This window comes from Tursiops truncatus, chromosome 17, assembly GCF_011762595.2.
Source record: "Tursiops truncatus isolate mTurTru1 chromosome 17, mTurTru1.mat.Y, whole genome shotgun sequence".
Classification (NCBI taxonomy): domain Eukaryota; kingdom Metazoa; phylum Chordata; class Mammalia; order Artiodactyla; family Delphinidae; genus Tursiops; species Tursiops truncatus.
In genome coordinates, this window is record NC_047050.1 from 69,910,762 (window position 1) to 69,926,348 (window position 15,587).

The window sequence follows — 15,587 nt, forward strand, 5'->3', positions numbered from 1 at the left end:
TGGTTTAGTGAAGCTAACTGGTTAATGAGAAAGACAGTTGCTTTGTTTCTTCAAGGTCATCCCTTTCAACACCAGGGGCTTTTTCTGTTGGAAATGTGAAAAGTATCACATATTTTCTACCTACCTCACAGGGATGTTGTGAGGATCCATAGGATCAAATGTTACAAAATTCCGTAGTTTTAAAATCACCTGGGTGGCAGGAGTAGTTTCTCTAAGAATTGAATTATATGCTTTTGTCAACTTGTGGTGACATAATGTCTGAGGTTCTAAATATTACACATTCTTACGCTTGACTGGTCTCATTAAAGATGGTACCATATATGGTTGGGAAGATGAATACTGAATTAAATTCAGCTCCCAAATTTGTTATGCCCAATGTAAAAGTACTTCTATACATTTTAAAAATTTCTATTCTTATCTTCAGGTTGGTCTCTAGAATTTGGACTTATTTCTCTATGCCTTGTTGTAATTAGGAAGTAGAATACTAGAATGATGAAAAGCACTGGAAATTCTAGCCTGGTTAGTGTTTACAGAAGAAGGGGCCAGTCATACTAAGACCCACAGTTCCATTCAGCCTAATGATTCTAATCTTTAAAAGAAATTGTGAATATATTTAATTTTTCTGAGTATATGTTATAAAAGGGGAGGTAAAATATTTTAATTAATATTCAGTCATATGCTCTTATTTTAAGGACAAATGATTTTTTTGTGCCTTTGGCCTAATAAAGCTATGTAAATCTTTGTTGACATTCTTTTAAATAACTTGAAAAAGCTTGGTTTCATTGTCAGACCCAAGAATAAATGTAAATTAAACATTTTGACCATTTTCTAAAGAGTGTAAGTCCACTGAAAGATGACTTTGCAGCTGAGGGTTCTTTAGAGCCACTGTTTTATTACAGTATTCATCTAAGTAATTATAATTGGTTTCAACAAGTGAGAGTATTTAGTCTTTCCATTGTTAATATTATTTTTGTGCCTTTCTCTGATAAAGGATATATTTGGCCCCAGGACAGGAAATATTTCAAATCAATTTACCCATCCCCATTCCACCTTTTCCTTAGAAACTATTAGCTTTGGAGAAAGCCAAAATGTTATCTTAGTGATTATTATGATGGCAACTTGAGACTTCCGTTTTGACTTGGAATAATGGAACTCCGAGCTCTGTACTGTGGAATAGTACTTCTAACTGCTGTGATACCAAGATTGAAACAGCCTTATTGGGGGAGCCAAGATCAAGGAAGATGGAAGTGACACTGACGCTACAACTGCCAGTTTCCCAGCATCATGGTTTTTCCTACAATCTGGATAATCTGATTTTAGTTTCAGTCAGTATACTCTTACATGTGTCTTACTGAGAAGTTCAAGCTCACCATTTAAAGAAGTAAGAAAACAGCTCAATCCACAATGATGCAGTATTTCCGCTTGGCCTTGAAAAGACAGTAGTGGGGGGAAAACCATTTTACCGTGTACCTCAAGGAAGTTCTAATACTGGTTGCTTTAGTAACACCCTGTGCCTTCTGTGGAGGGACTTTGTCTTCACTTCCTCTTGGGAATCGCAAATCAACAAGTAATAGTTTGGGCAACAGTAGAAAGGCATAAGATTTTACGAATGTGAAACTGTTATGATCTTTTCCCTTTATTTACTCAGAAGATGTATGTTAGTTTTTTTAATAGTTCATCTCTGCATCTATTTCTGATTTCATGTTACAACTATACCATGCAAAAAGATAATAGATATTTTAAGATTGTCTTTTATGATTGAAACTCCGGCTTGCCTCTGTACAGTAAATTTCATCTGTGGACCATAAAAAGAGATGAGAACTAATATGAAATAGCAATTTTGTTATGGAATTATGGCATATTTTAAATTTCTCAAGCTCACTTATATCTGTCTTTTTGTCCCTTTACTACTGAGAGGAATAGGCTGGTAACATGGCAGCATCTCAGCCTGCTCTGATGTATTACCCCCCCCCCCCCACGCACACCATTTTATTTATTTTTTAAATAGTTCTAACAGGAAATAAGTGGACCAGCAGCTGGATAAATTTAATTCATGTATTTATTCACTCTCTTTCTGTTTCTTCCTCATATATACACCCTACAGAGATTCCAAACATGATTTCTCTACAGAGAATGGAATAGGATGGCTTTCTTCAAAATTTTCAAATAAGTAGACACTGAAATTATTGTTGCATAGTATATATATGTTCTTCCAGAATCTTATTTTTCATTGTCATGTACCTTATTGATAATTATTGATAACTTTATGCATACTGATTTAGAACAAACTATTTTACAAAGATAATGAAGTTTATACTTTGGGACAAAGTTGCAAGCAAACTGTAAGCAAATTTGAGTAGATTTTAAAGTACGGGTTGTCAGAGAGTAAAAGAAGAAACAGCAGTTAGTGCATGGTCTGTTTGTAATAGTTCTAGGAGTTCCTAGACATTCAGCCAGTTTAGATATGTTTGTACAGCTTAAGGAATTTAAAAAATAATTAAAAAACCCCAGAGATTTGAATTGGCCAGTAATAAGTTATTGATAATAATATCCAGGATATTTGGTTCTTAATCTAAGCAAGAATATTGTGTTTTGGAATCGCTGGATGAAAAGTAGACCATGAATTTAACCACTTTGCTCTTTCTGTCTTCCCCATTACCAGATGCTCTGGCCTCTGTTGTGTTTATTCCTATCAGCAGTGAGAGACTAACTCTACTTTATAGCTGAAGTAGAGTATTGAGAAATTATCACTTTGTGGGTGGGACTTACAAAAATTTACATTCTACTTCTACCTGATATTTAAATAATTTCTTAAAACTGCATAACACATTCTGTTAAAATGTTTGTAGATATCTTATTTGGATGAGGACTTGTTAGTAATATATTGATAAGTAATATATTGATAATTAATACATATTTGCAAATAACAAAAATTAATTTCATTTGTATTTATTTTCCTCCAATTAATTCTTGAAGGTTGTGATCTGTTTCATCTATTGATATGATTTAAAAGTATTTCCACCACCTATATGAAAGGAAACGAAAAACGTAAAGTGTATTTAGTAGATTGAATAGCAAATATTTGTCCTCTTTGAGTACCCCTTCGAAGTAGGGCCTCTACTCAGTTCCCTACAAAAGAAGAACCTAATTTCCTAATTATTTTTCTTTTTATTTTTAGTAGTATTTAACCTCAGAAATATTAGCTAGAGAAGAAAAACCTAGTGAATGCAGCTTTAAATGTTAAAGAAATATTCTGTGCTACATCTTTTTTAGTCATCTAAAAATGTGTTCAAAAGTTTTATTATTATAGTTAGGATTGAATTTATGATTTATAAACTATTTTTGTAAAATTACTTATACATTGGGTCTTTTTTCCTCCATTTAAACCTACACTTAATACTGTGTGGGACTTGAGCAATATGAATTATGTCAAACTGCACCAAATAGCAGTTTTAATACCAATCACTGCTGTATCAAAATCATTGTTTTATTCTCAGCCTTTGCTGTTTTGAATTACAATTCTGAGTGATAGATATTCAACTTTATTATCTAATAATGGAAAGGTGCCTTTTGCCTGATTTAACACTTGGCTCTAGTACTATTTTGAGAATACAATTTTAATATTTGAATTTCCACTTAGATTACTTAACATCTTTGAGATTGTTACCTGAAAAAGTCAAGTGATGTTGCCACAGGGTAGCTCGAAGTTAGGTGGCATTTTGGGGCACCTTTTTTCTCCTATTAAATATGATGTAGACAGCGTTAATAATATAATGGTACAATTGCTGAAGTAAGTTTACTGTTATTTTGTCAGTTATTAAACATGCTTCCTTTGAGGCCAAGGTTTTGTGTGCCTGACTTTGAAATGACACAAAAATGATTTTTGGTGACTTTTTATGTGCTTGGTGGCCATAAGAAGCAGCAAATAAATTTGATTCCATTGAGGGTACCTATCTGGTGCTTAGCAAAGAATCTTGACTAAGTAAATGCCTGTAATTTCTAAATTAAAGCAGAGTTTTAATGTCTTGTAAAGTTAATTATATATACTCCAGATAAAATATTCTGTCTTCTAAAATTCAGAATTAATGGTATATATTGGTGAAAACTGGAACTCCCAGTGTATTTCATTAATTGTAGAATGAGGCTATAATATTAAGTAAGTTCAAATGTTGTAGGAAGGATCTGTACTCTTTTACGTTAACATAAAATGGATGCATCCATGTTTTCACCACTTTTGTAAGAAGGTAAGCTACAGCTGGGTATAGAAACAAACTTGTAAAGCTTAGGTTAAAGGATCCGGGTGAAATAAAAAATTGGAAGTATTTTTTTAACTAATAATCCAACAACAACAACAATCTTATTTTATATTCTGGTTGTTTGGAAGGATTCCTTATATCTTAATATTAATTCCATATTTTATTTCAGTTATAGACAAAGCCTAAGTATTAACAATTTAAGCCATCTTAGGTTTTGGGACATTAAACCATAGAAATTTAAATTTGTACAGAATAAATGTGTATATGTGTGATTTTTTTAAAAGGGTATTTTTAGTTAATTTTTTTATTTTAAAAACTAATTGTGTAAGCAACTCTCAAGTTCTAATTCAGCCCCTTGAGCCATTATTAAGGGTGTTTGTATTTTTGACAAGTAAATTTCTGAGAGTGTTGTATTTACTTTCTATAAAAAAGTATAGGGGATTTCAACTGCTAAAATTTTTGAGAAGTTAATTAGTGTGAAAGTCGATATTTTTTCTAATAAGCAATTTCTGTACAATTTTTCTCAAGGTTTGTTGGCATCCAAAGCTGTTGGGGTGGATGGTGCTGAAAAAAAGGAAGACAACAGTGAAACGGCTCCAATGCTGGAGCAGGTATGAAATGGTAGCATTTGATTTTTTTCAAGGTTCCCAACTGGAATGATCAAGGAGCTATAGTATCCACATAATTGAAATTGCCCTTTTGATCAGATATGGGAATAGGAAGGTAATTAATTGATGCTATATTTTTAACTCTGCCTTCTCCAAGGTATACAGATAAACTACAGACTTCATTAGTGTTTATTTTCAGTAGGCTGGCATTAAAGCCTTTGTCCCCCAACAGTTGAAGGCCTGGAGGCAGGCATCCCAGGGTATAGGCTTCCAGCTGGATCACATTTAACTAGCTTACAAAAAGACCCTTACACAAATACTTTTCATTTGTGAGTTAAAACAGGGTTTTTTGACATCTAATAAAGCTTCTTTTGTAAGAAGTTTCTTTTATATTGTAACAATTGGTGTTGTTAGACTGACTATGTGTTTTATGAATTGATCAATGAGCCATACATTTTTGCTAGGATGTATATTTTAATAACTACAAAAAAAATTTTTTTAAACTATTAAGGGTCTGTCTTTAAACCACCTAATAGAGGAATTTAAAAGTGAAGGTTGCAGTTGCTAGATTTTGCCTTGGCTACCTTCAGATTCCCACAATACCTGTATATAGTGGACTGTGCATGCTTTTCCATTTTCTAAGGGCTTACCTTCTTGGGCACTGTAAGACTATAAGAACACAGTAATAGCCATAACTGGATTTCCTTGGTTCTCCTGTTTTAAAATCTGAGCCTTAATGTAGTTTTAATATACCCTTTTTGTATTATTTTAATTGTCTTTATTAGTAGCCTAATAAAGAAGACTTTAAAATGAGTACCTGTTGCTCTTCTCTATATGCGTTTTAAAAAACAGTCCAAATTTAATTGATATTGTATTGAGTTTTTCAGGGTTATTTTAGGCCTGATATGATAACAGTGCATTGTTTTGGTGCCTCCATTAATGTTGTATTGAATCAGTGATCTTTTAAATTGATTAATATGTCAGCGAATCATACCTTCTGATTTTCTGTGGTCATCAAACGGTTAAGTCTTTGCCGTTATTGTCAGTATATCAACCAAATTTTAAGTGACTTTTTTACTGTGTATTACTATATTCAACGTCCCAGATATAACAATATTTTGTATTTTCACCACTGTTTATGGTATTCTCAGAATGCAATAAATCAGGGACTTGGGTAATAAAATGTTTCTGGAAAATTCATTACAATGTCAATCTTTTATTATGCACAATCCTGCTGAGATGAATGTGATTGTGAAAATTATTTATTATATGTGAAAGTTAGTGTAGAGGGCAGTGCCCATTTCAGAGAGAAGTACAACATTTTGAAACTGAGCTTAAAAAACAAAGAAAAAAAATTGAGTAACTCGGCTGTTTTTATTTACATAATTAAAAAAATTTTGAGAGTCCTTCCCAGTTTTGTAACAAAGAGACCAATGATCATTAATGAAAACTTTGTAAATTATTTTATATTTTTAAGGAACAGGATGCTGTTCCCCCCCTTTTTTTCATTCAGGTTGATTTCAATGTGAAATGTTTTGTAACCATACTCTTAATTTTTGTGCTAAGTGTTTGCCCTTCTTCAAAGTTAAAAAGCCGAGTTATAAAATTCTTAATTACATCTCGGTATCAACAATAGACTTGAAGGAGAGAGATTGTCACTAACCTCTGTTGCCCTAATGAGTAAAATAATGCCACTCATGACGTAGATTTATAACAGGCCTAAGGCCAAAACTTACTGTCCTGAGGGATTTATTTATTTACATTAAAAAAAACCTCAAACTCTGTGGTCTTGAACCCCAGTTCTCAGATTATTAATTACAGATTATTTAATTGTATTAGGGAATTGTCATGTTATATTTACTTTTGGATAAAACCTGCATTAGATGCATAATTCAGTAAGTTTTAAAAAATGTTAATTTGTCCTTGTTTAGCGGTTAAGCACCTTATCCAGATATTAATTTAAGTATTAAAATCTTGTTTTATAACTTTGTAACTTGAGAGTAATGGATGCTGTAGTGATGTCTCTCACATATGTGAAGATGAACAATAAAATTGTTTATTTACAAGTAATGGCTCTAATTACTTTTCTGGCAACACCTTTTATGATAAGCTTAGGAATCCTTTCTGCATATGGAGTTTTTTTTTTTCAAATGATTAATCTGCACTTATACACATGTGTAATGAGTAAATTCAAGAATAGAAATGACAACTCAATGAATGAGACACTTGACACCAGCCCTTTATGTGGTATGTCCAACATGCCATCTGTAGCACAAAGGTGCCATACTTAATACCAAATATTCACTTTTTTTCCACCAAAATTTGAGCGCTTTATAAATATTTTTAGTGGGAACAGAAAGCTGTTTGGTCCCCAGACAATGATCTTCCATATTCCAGAGAACTGCAGACTGCAGACCTGATGGTCATCCCTCACAAAAGATATGGAAGTAAAAAGGTATCTTGGGGACAAGCATGTTGTTCATAGAGCTAGTAGTTTGGTTCTTTATAAAAACCTATTCTAGTATAGGTTTTTTTTAAAAAAGTGTATCTCATACTTTGCTCTCAGATAACATATATCAAAAAGAGATACAGTATAGGCATTCCAACACCGTAGATTGCAAATCCATCTAATGTGGCTGTTCTCTGATGTCTTAGGACACATTCACATATAGTTTTACATATGTAGGACATTTTACTGCCAAATGAATGAAGATATTCTTTATGAAAGAACTGACAAAGTTCTAATTTTTTTTTAAAAGTATCAGTTGGCAGGAAGAAGGTAAAAACTCTCATCTAAGAATGCGACGTATTTTGTTTTTAAATCCAATGTTTTTAACTTACACTTGGTTTTACTCCTTGTTTTTTTTTTTTTTGTTCTTGTTGTTGTTGCTTGTTTTGTATTGTTTTTTAGTCTTTTAACTCTGTATTGCTGGTGGCTTTGATTTCATGATGCATTATGCTTATGAAACTCTAGCTTTCAGCATTAAAATGAGTTAAAGATAATGTTTCGTTAATTTGATCATTGTTTTCCTGTTGAGATCTTTCTTTAAAGGGAAATTGTCTACTTAAACCTCTGCATTGAACTCGATAAAGGAAATTATTTTATAAAAAAAAAATCTGAAAGTCAGAAGCTTAAATGTATTCTTCCAATGCTCTAAAACTTGAAAATGCTGTTTATTTACCTAATTATTATCAATGTCATTGGTAATTATGGTGTCAAAAGAGGTATATTTTAACTCAATACGGAACATATTTGTCCAGTAAGATAACATTTTATTTCTGAGAATATTATAAATAATACATTTTAAAAAACCTGAATTTAGACTACAAGTTGACAGCATCCCTTTAAAGACAGCCTATTCAACTTTTAGTTAATAATTTGTGGGGTTCTTTTTGGTTTTTCATTTGTAATAGAAATGTTATATGTTGCTTAACAATGTTTTTGGATACTAAAGATGCTTAACAGTCAAAATAGAAAACAACAAAAATGAAGAAACCAAAATAAAAATATCAATTTTTTATTATTTATTCAGGCGATTTCACCTAAACCTCAAAGTCAGAAAAAAAATGAAGCTGACATTAGCAGTTCTGCCAACACTCAGAAACCTGCACTGTTATCCTCAACTTTGTCTTCAGGGAAGGCTCGCAGCAAGAAATGCAAACATGAATCTGGAGATTCTTCTGGGTGTATAAAACCCCCTAAATCACCACTTTCCCCAGAATTAATACAAGTCGAGGATTTGACGCTTGTATCTCAGCTTTCTTCTTCAATGATAAATAAAACTAGTGAGCACAGATTTTTAAAAAATAGTTACTTATCCTATAAGATACATTAAAAACAGTTTGGTTGTAGTTATATTGTATTTTTATGAAGTTGCATTTTAAAAATTCAAACTTAAGTGGATATGATAGGGAAGACTTGAAACTATTTTAGGGGCAAAACCCATTTACATTTCTGACTGATGTATTGTACAGAGGTACAGTGACTATACTGCTGGTTAAGAAACCTTAGCATTTAATAACCAAATTCCACTGTAGTTTGACTCTCCTCAACTAATAATCCAAGCACAATGAGAGGCCTGATTCATTACAAAAAAACAGAACAAAACCATTATGAGATACAAAAAGACCCATAGTGGATGTTTTCCTGAACTCCTAAGACTATTCTTATGGATAGATTTAGTTACTGTCCCCAGTTGTCTGTACCCTCTTCGGCAATACATTTTATTCAGTTCTTATTGTAGGATTTAGGGTGCAAACTTCAGTTTAATCTTACTGATGAAAGAAGAAGATTGCTTCCTTGATCTTATATTTAAAGATTTTACTGTTTCAATACCACTAATTTTTCAAGAGTTAACTTGGTCTTTTTTAAATAGCCTATTGACATGGGTTTGGATATATATAAGACAAGATTTGTGTTGACTGTGTGTTTCTCATGTTTTAGTATTCTAAGTTAGAGACATATGAAAAATAATTACCTGAAAAGTCACCGGGTAAAAGATAATTTTGCTGTTTATACAGTGAATGAATTAGTAACCTGATTATTAAATGAATATGACACATTTCCTCATGAACTTCTCCATATCATATCTTCCACAACAATTAAAAATGGTGACATTGAGAAGACGTCTATCAATCAAATATATTAACTTCCTCTTGCATTCCATTGCTATATTCTTTTTGCCAAACCATGTTTTTCAATTTTTGATCAGGTTTTGGTACTTCTTTGTTTTGTTTTGGTTCTTTTTAATAAATGAGTAGAAATGATGGAAACAGAAAAACTCAACTGTTTCTTTATAAGCTTCATTTCATTATGGCATTTATCATGAAATAATATCATTAGTAGTCACTACAGTGTCACATGACATTGATACGTATTTTATTTTGCAATTGTTTTGTATTTTGGTATTATGACCAGTGTTACAGCAATTGAATTTTATTCTTTTTTTTTTCAATTATCACCATGTCTTTTCCATTTTGACTTTTGTAAAATTATTTTTAAATACCCAAAGCGTCAACCTTTTTAAACTACTCATTTCCTCCTGCTAAATTAACATGCATATATTGGCTTATGTAGTCCTGCCTGTTCTAAATCATCAAACATATTTACATGCCGTGTAGAAAGAAGAAAATGAAAGGTTAAAAAAAAAAATTTCCAAACTTCTGTTAATACATAGCTAGAAGATGCTCAAATGGCTCACCAAGTTAGTTTTTTAAAACAAAATAAAAAACACACGAGGGCAAGAACAGTGTCATATTCTTTAAAAATCCTCGGGTTTTGCCCATAATGAGTCCTTAAAGTTGTTTGTGTTCAATTTTTTTTAATGAATCAGGCCCAAATATATGTTTATAAAAATCCATTTGCGGGAATGAGGGTGGGATAAAATTACTTACATTAGTTTTACTTTGGCAAGTAAAGCACTAACTCTACAATGCATGTCAGATTTTTGTCACCTATGCCCCTGCCTTTTTTTTCTTAGAGTTTCTAGATTTGTAATGTAGCAAAAGGGACATATATATATATATATATATATATATATATATACACACACACATATATATATATATATATATGTATTTTTTTTAATCTTTGGCTATACAGAGATTATTTTCCCAAAGGAAAAATGGCAACTAACAAGGATCTGCAATTAGAGAATTAACTGTAGTCTGTTACTTGGGAAACTACCTGAAATTAATGTTCCATGTTATTTTCTTTTGGTTCTAGTAGGCTTTAGATTTTAGAAGTTTTGATTAACCCTTGTGAATGGGGGCAGTTTTTGCCTTTGATTACTTTTGGAACATGCCGTTCCTTGTGGATACCTTACAACATCAGAGGGCAGAATTTGAATCATTTTTCCCATTTTTCTCCTTAAGTATTATAAGATGATCCTGGCATGTATCTGCTTCGTGAACATTGAAGATCTTTTTCTAGGTCCTCCACAGCCTGTGAACCCCCCTAGACCTTTCAAGCATAGTGAGCGGAGAAGAAGATCTCAGCGTTTAGCCACCTTGCCCATGCCTGATGATTCTGTAGAAAAGGTTTCTCCTCCCTCTCCAGCCACTGATGGGAAAGTATTCTCCATCAGTTCTCAAAATCAGCAAGAGTCTTCAGTACCAGAGGGTAATGTATATTGCTTTTCTATAGAACCAAACATAAAAGAAGACAAAACACTGAGATAAAGATTATTAAAATATTAAGAAATTTCTGCTTTTTCCTTAACAACCTTTGGACTTATAAGCACTTCATTTAATTCTACAAGTATTTATTTCGTGCCTTCTTTATTTCCAGGCACTGTTTAATTTATATAACATTTTAATCCACATGGATATTAACCGAGACAGTGTATTTATATTAACATATTACATTCTTTATTTTGTGTAGTGCCTGATGTTGCACATTTGTCACTTGAGAAACTGGGACCCTGTCTCCCTCTTGACTTAAGTCGTGGTTCGGAAGTTACAGCACCGCTAGCCCCAGATCCCTCTTACCATAATGAATGCCCCAGGGCAGAAAAGGAAGATACACAGATGCTTACAAATCTTTCTTCCAAAGCAGTAACTGATGGAAGAGGAGCTCCAACAGCATCAGGTAAAAAAGATTCATTTTACAAGTTAGCTAGGCTTGCATTTATACAGTAAAAACAGTTTGATGTATAATTACATTATTTTAATATGTAGTTCCTCTTTATAAATACTTCTCCATAACATCTGTGGAAGATAGGGTTTCTCAGTCTGTTTAACGTCCTTTTGTGTGACCATTTACTATCGTATTCTCTGGATATACTTCTTATTTTGTCACTTTAATCTACTTCCTTCTCCCTACTTCTTTCTTATATCCTGTTTCCACTAAATAGGAATTATTAGAGCTAAATATAATTACAGAAGTTTCTTGGTTTTGAAGCCAGAAAATAACTTAATGGGCTCAATACTTAGGTTTAAGGATTTAATAGAATTTAATATTTAAGAAACACTTAGCTTAAATTGATTTATATACCTGTATCTTACATATAATCCCATATTTTGGAGCAGAATCTCCAAAATTTAAATGTAATTTGTTGTAATGTTATTTTGGGAGTCTAATGTGTAAAATCAGCCCTACTCAGTAAGACATTTTTTGATGATTTTATGACACTTATTGTAATCTGAAATCGTGCGGAGGTATTTTATCAAGTTGATGTTTTAATCTAACAGAATATTAGATTTATATTTATTTATATTTCCCTTATATGGTTACATTGTTTTACTTGGAAGTTTTATAGAATTTTAACCTCAACCAAAGAGCCCCTAGAGTAAAAGAAAAAAAAAGGCAAATACTAATTTCAAATGCTTTTCCAGTAAATTACTAATTTGGAATTATCAGTAGATGGATAAATAAGGTGAATTGAGTCAGTTCAGAAGTAGGGAAAAACATAAAACTGTTTTTTGATTAGCAGCCAGAGAGTATTGGGATAATCGATTTTAGTAGTATCTTCTCTGAAACCACTTTATCAAATCCTTGGGTGAAGTATAAAATAGAGCTTGCTCTTTTCTGGTGGTGGTGTATATTAAAATAAAATGACTGAAGTAACTTAAGCATACTTCTTATATTACTGCTGTTACCTTCTTGTTCCTTCTTTCAAAGTGAAAGTGTAACTAATATTAAACATACAGTGTTCTACAATTCCATTAATCAATAAAAGATTGAAGTTATTTTGTACATGATAGTGTTTCCATATCTTGTTTTAAAAAAATCAGAGCCCAAATTTGAAGATTTGTAGGCTTTGAAACATTTCTTGTCATTTCCCAAAACTGATCCATTGTCTTTGGACAATTTCTAAGCCCCTTCTATCTGTAGGGTGATTAATTTTTCTTTTCGCAGTTTTCACAAGATTTCTGAATTACCTTTAACCCTTTGAGATACTTTTCCTGGTGAAGTTCTTATGAGTCCTTTAACAATCTGGAATTTTTTGCTGTACTGAATATATGAAAAATATGTTCAAGTTAAAATGATATATATTGGGCTTTCCTGGTGGTGCAGTGGTTGAGAGTCCGCCTGCCGATGCGGGGGACGCGGGTTTGTGCCCCGGTCCAGGAGGATCCCACATGCCGCGGAGCGGCTGGGCCCGTGAACCATGGCCGCTGAGCCTGCATGTCCGGAGACTGTGCTCCGCGACGGGAGAGGCCACAGCAGTGAGAGGCCCGCATACCGCAAAAAAAAAAAAAAGATATATTCATTGGGGAATTTATTTTTATTTATTTATTTTTTTAAATGATAAAGTCATTAGTTTTTAAAATGTATGTGTGTGTATATATATATATATATATTTTTTTTTAATGTATTTTTTGTTGTGTTGGGTCTTTGTTTCTGTGCGAGGGCTTTCTCTAGTTGCGGTGAGCGGGGGCCACTCTTCATTGCGGTGCGCGGGCCTCTCACTATCATGGCCTCTCGTTGCAGAGCACAGACTCCAGACGCGCAGGCTCAGTCGTTGTGGCTCACGGGCCCAGTTGCTCTATGGTATGTGGGATCTTCCCAGACCAGGGCTCGAACCCATGTCCCCTGCATTGGCAGGCAGATTCTCAACCACTGGGCCACCAAGGAAGCCCCCAATGTGTATATTTTTAATTTATGTATTTAATTTATTTACTTTTGGCTGCTTCGGGTCTTCCTTGCTGCACGTGGGCTTCTCATCGCGGTGACTTCTTTTGTTGCGGAGCATGGGCACTAGGCACGTGGGCTCAGTAGTTGTGGCTCATGGGCTCTAGAGTGCAGGCTCGGTAGTTGTGGCACACGGGCTTAGTTGCTCTGCGGCACGTGGGATCTTCCCAGACCAGGGCTTGAACCTGTGTACCCAGCATTGGCAGGCAGATACTTAACCACTGCACCACCAGGGAAGCCCGGGGAATTTATTTTTAGATGTGCATTTGAAAACGTTTGTATTTTCTTTTATATAGCAATAGTAACAAGCCTGAAAGATAGATGAATGTAAATAGCTGTATAATAACTAAGTTATCTTAGTTGAATGATGTATCCTAAAATGTCAAAGTAGTGATTATACATGGAAATCTTTAATTCCAGTGATTTTGTGTCTAATCAGAGTACTAGCCTAGTGGTTTTTCGTTTTTCCCCCAGAATTTCTAGTATATTTGTGGAGATGTAGCTAATTATCATTGGGGTGTGGTTCTTGTTTCTCATAATGGTTAAAAAATGTACTGAGGTAGAGGGAAGGCACCATATTTTTTTCCTTTTTAAGTATTCGAAAACTCTTTGAGAAAGTCAAAGTTGTAAGATAGTTTGCTGGAAAAGTGAAAGGTAGAGAGGAGTTTGGATTTATAATGTGATGTATTTGTAAGTTTGTTGAAAAATGAGGATCATCTTAAGTATGGTGATAACTGGCAACTTTAATTGCTTAAATCAAGGAAATGCATGGATTTAAATGTTAATTACTGGAAGTCCATTTGTTAGAGGGTTGAACACAGTCACAGCATTTGAATGCGGGGTTTGGGGGGGATTCTGATTTATTTCTATTACCCCTTTTCATTTTTTGTTTTTTGAGGGAAGTAATGGAATTCAGGTCATGTTCTAATTGGACATCTTTTGATTAAAACCTTGTGAACCTGTCTGACTTGCACTGAAATTCTCAGTGGTCTGCGTGCTTTTTTCTCTCAACACTTTTGTTAGCTACCCTCTCGAAACTGTTTCGTAGTATTTGTTGGCCTTCTGTCTGCTTCCCAAGTTGTCTTCCATCTGCAGTCAAAGTACCAGGAGTTTTGTTTTTGTTTCTTCTTTCTTTTTAATTTTTTAATCTGTTTGCTTGGTTTGTTTCATGTTAATTATAAAAGTAAATTTTGTTACTGTTGAATTTTAAAACTTCTGTAGAAAGCATTATTTACCAGAACTTGTATCAAAGACATTTTCTGGGGGTATTTTTTTCAAATTGGAATTTTGGGGGTATTAAGAATGATGAGGATGTTAGTCATTAACTGTGAAATAGTTTAACAGACTTAGAGTTTTACTTTTTCGTGTGAGTGGTATGTGCATGCTCATATCACAGTCATGGTAAAGAATTAATGAGATTATGCAAATTATCCAATTATTATATACATGTGTTCTTAATAGGTTAACACTTGTTTTTCCAGTATAGATAATGAACTTGCCCTAATCCTCTGCATTCTTCCACTGGGAAGCATGCATAGAATATGACTAATCAAGGTTAAGAATACTACTGCCCTGCCGCCCTCATTACCAAAAACAGTCATTGGTGCCCTTGTAAAAATCGATGCCTTTGTTTTTATTTTATTATCAGAATACTTTCTCTAACAGAGCCAACCAGTTTTAGGTAAGGATAGAGTGTTAGTTCTGTTGCTAACTGGGATGTTAACTAGTTTTCTTATTTATCTACTGGATATATGTACTGATATAACAAATACTGAATTACTCTGAGCCCTTCAAGGAGTTAAAATATGGAAGCTTAGTGTATGGACGGGTGAGACAATAACAGTCACATTCTGACTTGTGGGGACACCAATTTCACATTTACTTTCTAAAAAGCCTTTTTGTTTTAAAGTGTTTTTCAGTTTTTTTCCAGAATTGTACAAAACAGAACTACAACCAGAGACTCCGTAATCTCCCTCCACCCCACAGCAGATGTTCATGGCTTGTACAGAGCCTGGGGTTTCCATGGAGAGTCTCAGGGATAGCCGCCTTTTTTGCCAGGAGAATCAGATATTTCGCACACTGCCAAAA

General features: G+C 33.5%; 1 protein-coding gene across 15 annotated transcripts in view; it reads left to right on the forward strand.

The window, feature by feature from the left end:
- The window catches only part of PHF20L1 (PHD finger protein 20 like 1), an 84,815-nt gene that overhangs the window by 28,439 nt on the left and 40,789 nt on the right, over positions 1–15,587 (forward strand). For 14 of the 15 annotated variants that reach the window (XM_033843292.2, XM_033843280.2, XM_033843283.2 and 11 more), the window contains 4 exons: positions 4,785–4,867; positions 8,398–8,650; positions 10,797–10,985; positions 11,247–11,453. In XM_033843292.2, coding sequence (XP_033699183.1) covers positions 4,785–4,867; positions 8,398–8,650; positions 10,797–10,985; positions 11,247–11,453 — 732 coding nt within the window. Of the gene's footprint in view, positions 1–4,784; positions 4,874–8,397; positions 8,651–10,796; positions 10,986–11,246; positions 11,454–15,587 lie in introns of those variants that run through there. The other variant, XM_073794773.1, reaches the window with a different exon arrangement.